This window comes from Henckelia pumila, chromosome 1, assembly GCF_033568475.1.
Source record: "Henckelia pumila isolate YLH828 chromosome 1, ASM3356847v2, whole genome shotgun sequence".
Lineage (NCBI taxonomy): Eukaryota > Viridiplantae > Streptophyta > Magnoliopsida > Lamiales > Gesneriaceae > Henckelia > Henckelia pumila.
In genome coordinates, this window is record NC_133120.1 from 154,095,988 (window position 1) to 154,104,355 (window position 8,368).

Here is an 8,368-nt window from a genome sequence, read left to right on the forward strand (position 1 = left end):
ATTGACGACTAATTATTTACGGAAATGACTTTCACTATTTTTTTGTCTTTTATGGATATTTATTTACTAAAATGTAATTTTTTTTTTATTTCACTGTTTATTATTATTATCAAACATTTCTATGTTTTATATCAAAAAATATCTCCTTAAAAATGTATCTAATTTATAAGTATCATATCCTAATAAAATAATACATATTTTTATAAAAAATTCATCAAACATATGTGTATGTATCGCACAAGAACTAATATTAATTAATATCTTCTATATTTCAAGAGAGCGAATTTCGGTATTAATTCCATATACCACCCTTTAATAGCAAAAGAGAATGCTGGTAGGAAATATGACTTCAATGCATTTGTGGATAAATTTGAATATGTCTAGCTTAGACTCGTGTTGAACATGATTTTCTCGAGAAGAATATATCCTGATCTTGGTGCTCGAGAATTGGCACTCTTCTCCCAAACTACAACAATTAGCTTGCGAATACAGCAAAATAAACCACAAGCTTATCAAACCAGAAATTATGTAAATCCTCTTCTTCGGTTGAAGGAAGATAATGACAATGAGAATACATGTTATTAGAAAAAGTAGAGTATCAAAATATTTCTAATAACATTTGATCTTCTATTTAATGATTAAAATCTGAAGGGACATATTGTTTCACCATGTAGTACGCGACACGCCTCTTAATCTAAAAACTTATCAAAACCACCAAAATAAGTCATTCAAATGAAATGACATCAAAAAATAAGAAAAAATAAGTGCACCTTTCGTGAAAAAAAAAATTCTTCAAGCGTCTAGGCGACACATTCTTGCCGCATCCTACACGCCTAGGCATTAGCCCGGGAAGTAGCAAGGGCGCATGGGCAGCTCAAATTGGCGCCCCTGCGTGTCAAAATTTTTTTGCCTTTTTCCTTTTTTGGTGCTTCTCTTTGCTTAATTTTGATTATTAAGCGCAAACAATGTTGATAAAGATGTGTGCTATCGGGAATGATTTGAAGTTGAAAGAAAACGAAAACAAATGGACCGAATAGAGGCTCGTCTTGAACAAGATATCCTTATGAAGTTTTTGTCGCGCTTTTGGTGCTGACGGTCTTTAGAAAACATCTCCAAGATATAATAATTACGACTTGTGATAATAGCACAGTAAGACACAAGTTCAATAACCAGAAAGAATACAAACAATATTGATTAACGGATTTTACAAACGCAGAAAAGTGATGGCAGCACCTAGGGTGAGAGGTTTCGCTTTAAAGAGGGTTCAAACCAATACTTCAGCAAAAAGGAAGAGCAGTTTGGACAACTTCAAACTCACGAGTGGTAGTGCTTGTCAAATCAATTTTAAAAAGCATTTTAAATGGGTAAATTCTTCAAGACAGTTTCCTCAATTCCAACTTTGAAAAAAAGAAGATTATAAAAGCTGGAGTTATGGAAAAAAAATCTCCATCACCAAAAAGTTATTAAGCGGGTATGCCTGCCTTATTCTGGAAAAACAACTGACTATTTTTTAATAAAATAATTAATTAAATTCAACCTATATAAAATTAAATGGTTTAAAATTTGAGAATTATGTTCATTCATAGCACGCTTCAAACAGATTCAGACGATAAACATCACACGTAATATACATAAAATGTAAATTTCACCATTACGTACCATCCACCTTGCACAGATCTACACCACCACGACCAACAGATGTCCCAGAATTGGCATCGACAGAACCATTGGCAGTGTCTTTATAGTCGTAATCGTCGATCCTTGTAGATTTTTCACCCAAACAAACACAGTAAGAGAATACTACACGTGCATGTAGACACTCCCAAAAACTAAAACATGCCTCATTCAAAGAAGAGATGTTAATGGATAAATAAAAAAATTTTAATGTAAAATACAAAAGATCATATTGAAGAAAGTGAAGCAGTAATTGAACATCTAAGCTCGTACTACTAAGGCACGAGACCAAAGTAAAATAGGTCGCACTATCATGTTTCTCCTGATTGAAATTTGTAAACAAATAATACCAGGACTTTTAATAACATCAGATCCAATTAATCACATCATATACTAATGAATAGAGAAGATGACTTTCCAACCAAGGACCATCAAAGCTTACAGCAAATGACTTCCAAACTAAGACAATTTTAAAGCTAGAATATACAATAAATTCTCAAGCAATGACAAATGAAGAAAGGAAGAACATGATAAGGTATGATTTTGGAATGCATTTTACCATGTGCGTTTGAGACGATAATTTTCAGAATAATCAACTGGACTCGTAATTTCATCGCCATCCTAAAATTAAATAACAAAAATTAACTTCCAAATATCGTATGTCAACAAAAACATAAACAGTTATAAAATGTTGAACCTTTGATGATGCTATCATATTCCTCTTTTGCACGTTCAAATCTAATCTAAATTATGGCTTTGGAATATATTTCAAACCTAGTCGAATACTCCACTTATGCTCCTGGCATAGCCATAATCTATTGTCACACAATATTATTCCGAAACTCAGAATTTTCAAGCATTTACTTCAAAACACCCTGCCGCAAAAAAAACCACTCCATTTGATACATACATTTAGAACTTGCAGACCAACATGTCGCACATCTCTGCTTTGTCTTCTATATTACCTCTCTCCAACTTATATTTTATAGTTACTGACAGGGACATTAACTGAACCAAAGATAAATTCACGTGGCTACCTGAAACAAGTAACGAATTCTAAGTTTGAAAGTTAAAAAGAACCAGTAAAAATCCGAATTCCATAATAAACAGGTCTCGGATCTAATCTAATTTTAACTCGGTTTTGAAATTGCATGCCTAGCATATGTGACTAAAACTGTTGTGGGCCCAAGAGAAAAGAGTTGCGTGATGGCTGAGAAGCCAAAACTGTATTTGTTTGTTCTAGAAGATATAAGGCTAACACACACACACACGGGGGAGATGGTGGAGAATATATGGAGAGAATAAGGCAACTGGGGAGTTAGTTATTTAGAATATATGGAGAGAATAGGGCTACTGGGGAGTTCGTTATTTCTTTTTCCTGAGTAACACTTACTACCTTGTGCTAGGGTTGTATACAAAAACTTTCTGCGTTTCTATCCTTGCAATACAACAGAGCATATCCATCATATTTCAATTAAATACCTTTCTGTGAATTGTTAAATTATCGATGCAACAATAACAAAGAAGTTTTAATGATTGTAAACCAAGAAATTTCATTTGGCATCACCATCAACACAACACATACCACTAAACATTCAAATAAACCAGGAACAAGGATAATATGAACTTAACCGTAACGAAAATTGACAAACAAAACAGGGAATTGTACCTTGATCTCACAAAGAATTACATTAACCCCACCCAGCACGTCAACAACACCTCGAAAATGAGGGCGCTCACCAGTTTCAGCAGACCGAGCCCAAAAGGTCAAGCAATAATAAGTGACAAATATGTTAAGCTTGCCAACCTTCTCGAGAGAGAAATTCTTTCGCTGTAAGAAACCCACAAACACACAAATAAAATGATTATGTGTGTTCAATAATCAAGGCTGCAAATAATATTAAATAGTTTGTCTAACTTCTTTTTCATTGTAGCATTTCAAGGCTGATTCCGCCAATTCTTTGACAAATTCAAATCCATCCAAATTAAAGCGTGTGATCCCTGCACTGGGGTCACGATCACATGGGTCGAAACATTTGTCACACAGCTGCCAACAAATTTATGCGTTCAGTTTTCGAACACAAAAACATGGTGTGCTAAAGTGTTTAGCCAATCAAATATCAAATAATAATACAGTAAAAACTATAAAATCCGAAGGATCAAATCAAATGTATTAGATGAAAGGAACAACTTACTTCACGTAGTGATGACAACACTGAACCCATTGCAAAAAACCCTGCAAAATTAGCATCTCATTCAACTGAACCCATTTTCTTTGATCCCTCACATGTTATAGGCATAGAAAAATCAATGCTTTTTACACAAAAATACAGTCGTTGCATAATCAACCCAAAATAGTCTGACGCAAAACTCATGATTCGGGCTCGTGATATTTAAAATAGTATACATCATTGTTAAAATATAGCGAACCTTAACAATAGCTTTTAAACATAAGCATGAAATTGCCATCTCAAATATCATACAAAAGTTCCCCACCGTGTCAGACCCAAGTTCAACAACACAGTAACTGATTTACATGATGAAATATGTTTACATATTAAACTTATAGAGGCCTATGTACCCAAGCCTGAGACTTCCCATGACTCCAACTCTTCACTATCTTGGGACACGGAAGAGATTTCAGCTTCACGTTCTCTTTTAACTTGAAATAATAAGTGTGTATGATAGAACACAAGGAGTTTTAGAAGTCAACAATATGAATGAGGCCCGACGGTGAGCTCATATCTCATGTGTTCAGTTGGCTGTTAAAGGGGATACTTAATCCACGTTTTCTCCCAAAAACAGAAATGCTGTTCGTATTGGGCCACGCTTTGAGATTCCAATTGTCCAGCAAGAAGTTTGATTTAACTATCTACCGCCTCGGACGCCTAGGCATTGAATTTTGTTTTTACTATTTTTATAATAATTATATAATTATATATATCATGCAATATGTGCATAAAGTAAATGATTTTATACATAAATAAGCTTTAAAAATAAAGATATAAGCGCAACTAACAAGATAATTAATAAAGATTGGAAGTTCTAAATAGCGGTTCAAGGTGGGGTTTGTGGCTCTTGTGGGTGATTCAATTGGCTATTTTGTTTTGAAGAGAGAGGTGTAACATATTAATAATTAGGGTTTTTAAAATTTTGTTGGCTTTTGAACACCTCATGCCTGCCTTGCCAGCCCCGGCATACCTTCAACCGCCTGCAAAACTGTCTATCGTAGATGCAGTGCAATTAATCACAGACTCCCGCCTAGACGGCCGTTGGATAGAACATTGACTATCTACCATACGTCCGCAAAAGTTGGCAAATTAGACAAAACCTCGAAACAACAACAAAACAAAATTTATGGCAGCCAGATTTAAATCCAATTTTCATATTTCTGAACTTGAATTTGTCCTCAAATCTTGCCCTTTATCTACAAAAACCAAGCAAAGATTAGAAACTTTAAAAATATTTTTCACAAGCAACAATGTACTTTGCACACTCAAAATAAGATCAAGGAACATAAAATCATTCATGCTTAAACTAAACACCTTATAATCATTCACATGCTTAAACAAGATTAAAATTCCATTTAGCAAGGGGAGTCTGATATGAATCTAGGAGGCGCTCAAAGATTCATATTGTTCCAAGATTTGCTCCATGATTTACATTCGAGAGTTGAAGGGTTTGGAATTCATGGCAATAAAGTTGGAGTACTTGAAGATCAATTTGGAGGATGTTATAATGCTATTGAATGCCAAAAAGATCAAGAAAATGAAAGATTTTCACGACAGTACAACGCTCCAGCGCTTCAAAGCAGGCGCTCCAGCGCCTAAGCTTCGTATTTTGCAGCGCCCCAGTGCTAGTCCATTGGAGCTCCAGCTCTGTACGGAGAGCTCCAGCACTATGTTTCCAGCGCTCCAGCGCTAACGCACTTACACATAGTACGGCGTGTAGTGTGTGTTTTTGGATTTTTGAGTATTTATGATATTCTTTTCTATTTTTGAGAGTTTTATTCCTACTAGGAAATTTTTAGAAGATATCTTTGATATCTTTAGCTATATTTTAAATTATTTTGCGATATCTTTTATTATTTTGTAGTTATATTATAAATACCACAAAACTTTCATTATTGAGGATATACAATTAAAATTTTCAGATTATTGATTATTCAATACAAAAATTCTCTTTAGAATTTTATCAAAGCTTTTGCTTTACCCAAAATCAAACTTATCAAAGTTCATAACTTTGTGGCATTTGTCGATTGATTATCTTTGTGGGTTGTCAAAGACAGGTTCCTTTGAAGGTCCCGTTGTGATCGATTGTTTATTTCGCAATTATCTGTTGCTAGTTACGAGTTCAACTAGAGGTGGATTTTGCAAACTTACTTGTTTCAAAGATAGGGAAAAATCGTTGTTTCTTTTGTTATCGAATTGAGGTGCGATTCATTGTAATCGTGTTGCCTTTCATACATAAGATTCACATCATTCTTGCTCGTTTGAGTGGGTGCTTGATCACTTCTTCTGATTCGCTATCATCGGGGTGGTGATCAATGAGATTTCTAGATTTCTTCAAAATTTGTTGGACTTAGGCTTTGGTTATCTTGGGAGTATTTGAAACAATTGATTCCTTAGGATGAAAATAGTTCAAATATTCAGCGTTCATGACTCTGAACTTATGAAGAGAAGTGGATTCTTTTAGTGTGACACCCAAGCTGTCCAGAAGTCTGCTAATCTGAATGACATATCCAGGAGATTGTTTTGAATCAATCATCATATTGATAAATATTTTGAACAGAACACTTCCCTAATTAATTTTGATGTCTTTAGAGATAGCTGTCATGACTCAGAATTTTTCAATGGTCAGTTTAGCAAAAGATCCGCCTTTAGCTAGAATACTTTTTGCCACGATGTCATCCAGGAGTTGAAATTCCACTTTGACTTCTCGCTTGAATGCTGATAGAGAGATGGATTGACCAGAGAGTTAAAACTTGGTCTGCATCTTTGTAAAATCAGTCGCAGTAACCGTGTTAAAATCAGTAATTCCCGTTGTTGGTAAACTGAAGATCTTAGCAAATTAAGCTTCATATATAGTTACGACATGACCTACCACTGAGATTTGTAGTATACCAGCATCTGTTGTAGTGCAGTGGTGATATAAGGAGATCATATCTTGCTGATAGAACCTCAGAGATGGTGATTCTAGAAACGAGCGAAGACCAGTGGTTTCCAATGTGTGACAAACAGTTGTGATTTCATCATCATGCATTCCATACAGAGACTCGAAGTCCACAATGAGAGCGTTTAGAACATACACTGATGATGAAGTTGTCATGTTTGGATAGACCAGTCTGTAGAATAGAGGCAAGAGATGAAGAAATTGTTGTGAGATATTGTTCCTAGGGTTTAAAGATGGTAAACTGATAAGGAAATTTAAAAATAATATATAATATATATACATATATATATATATGTTTGCATAAGTCGGTGAGTTTATCCGATGTGGCAAGATAATTCAAATTTCAAATTTATCGTAAAGAGATAGTACTGTTCAGAGCGGGAAAAGGTACGATATTTTCCCACCAACATAAACTAATACTGTAAATAAATAAGTTGGCAGTGGAACAGTAAATCATTTCTACAGATACGAATAGAACAATGAAAAATATTAGTGCAGTGATTGGTTCAGTTACTATGTCTGCTACTTATTGTGATGCTTGCCGAAACAAGTATCATGAATTAGTGAAGCAACGAATAGAAGACTATATATGAAAAAAGACAATGTCTGTATGAAATAAAATTGTGGAAATTCTTATGTATCAAAATTCCTCAATTTCGCCACGGAAGGGAAAAGATGCAAAGGCCTTAGCCACTCGTCAAGAGAAGTATATGTGCAGACTTGGAGTGGACGACATCAATCTTATTTTCAGGGATGACAAAGTACTCCATTTGATGCTTCTTAAGGAGTATAGAGTCTTCCTAGAGTACTTTAGTGCTGAAGAGTTAATGGAGCCTACTTTGGCGCCCGTTCTTCAGTGGGCGCGCAATGGGACTCAGAGGATTTTCAATCAGTTGTTGCTTAACAAGATGTAATAAAAAAATATTATCCTAAGTTGAATGAAATTTTTTTATTTTCATCATATTACTTTGGTGTTGAATGATTCATATTCCTCTATCTCATATAGACTGATAAAATAAGATAAAGGCCACATAGCCGTAATCATTTCACTCTTAACATATAGGTGAATTTTCAAATTCTGAAACTGACTCTTTGTTTTCTGAGTTATAACACTATAAGAATGAAACTTTTAGACAAAAGTATTATATCACAGAAATAATGGAAGCATTGAAAAGAGCTTATGAAAATGTGATTGATCAAAAAGTTGCAAGTCTTCGATCCAAGGCCATGGAGGTCCAAGCTCATGGAATAGAGGTTCTTAATCCCAAAGATGTTCGTCGTTTGGATAAGTACAAGCAAAGACTCGAAAACAGCAATCCCGATTATGTTCTTAGCCGAGAAGGCGTCTGTGGGGACCTCGAGTGCTAATCTCTATTATTAAACACCTTTAATAATAATGTGCACAAGTATACAAAAGTTACCAAAGACTACAACAAAGTTCAAAGTTACTAGCATGTTAAATAGAGCTGTCCCATGCATTTCTGATGTGTACCAACATTAATAATCTCAAATCAAATCTAAG

At 34.6% G+C, this 8,368-nt stretch overlaps 1 protein-coding gene across 1 annotated transcript; it reads right to left on the reverse strand.

The window, feature by feature from the left end:
• Nucleotides 1-1,651: 1,651 nt before the first annotated feature.
• On the reverse strand, nucleotides 1,652-3,976 carry LOC140874258 (uncharacterized). Its single transcript, XM_073277533.1, has 6 exons — nucleotides 3,870-3,976; nucleotides 3,593-3,721; nucleotides 3,344-3,505; nucleotides 2,234-2,295; nucleotides 2,097-2,150; nucleotides 1,652-1,760 (listed from the first exon to the last, which is right to left on the reverse strand). The coding sequence occupies exons 1-6, from the start codon at nucleotides 3,897-3,899 to the stop codon at nucleotides 1,652-1,654; spliced, it is 546 nt and encodes a 181-aa protein (XP_073133634.1). The 5' UTR covers nucleotides 3,900-3,976.
• Between the last annotated feature and the right edge of the window lie 4,392 nt (nucleotides 3,977-8,368).

What these genes read in the sequence shown, in the direction of transcription:
- LOC140874258 (XM_073277533.1), bottom strand. Translation starts at nt 3,899, where the DNA reads ATGGGTTCAGTGTTGTCATCACTACGTGAA. An exon ending in AATGCTACAATGAAAAAGAA is followed by an intron (nt 3,506 to 3,592) that starts GTTAGACAAACT and finishes GGTTTCTTACAG; the next exon opens with CGAAAGAATTTCTCTCTCGA. An exon ending in GTAAGCTTTGATGGTCCTTG is followed by an intron (nt 1,761 to 2,096) that starts GTTGGAAAGTCA and finishes AAAATCTACAAG; the next exon opens with GATCGACGATTACGACTATA.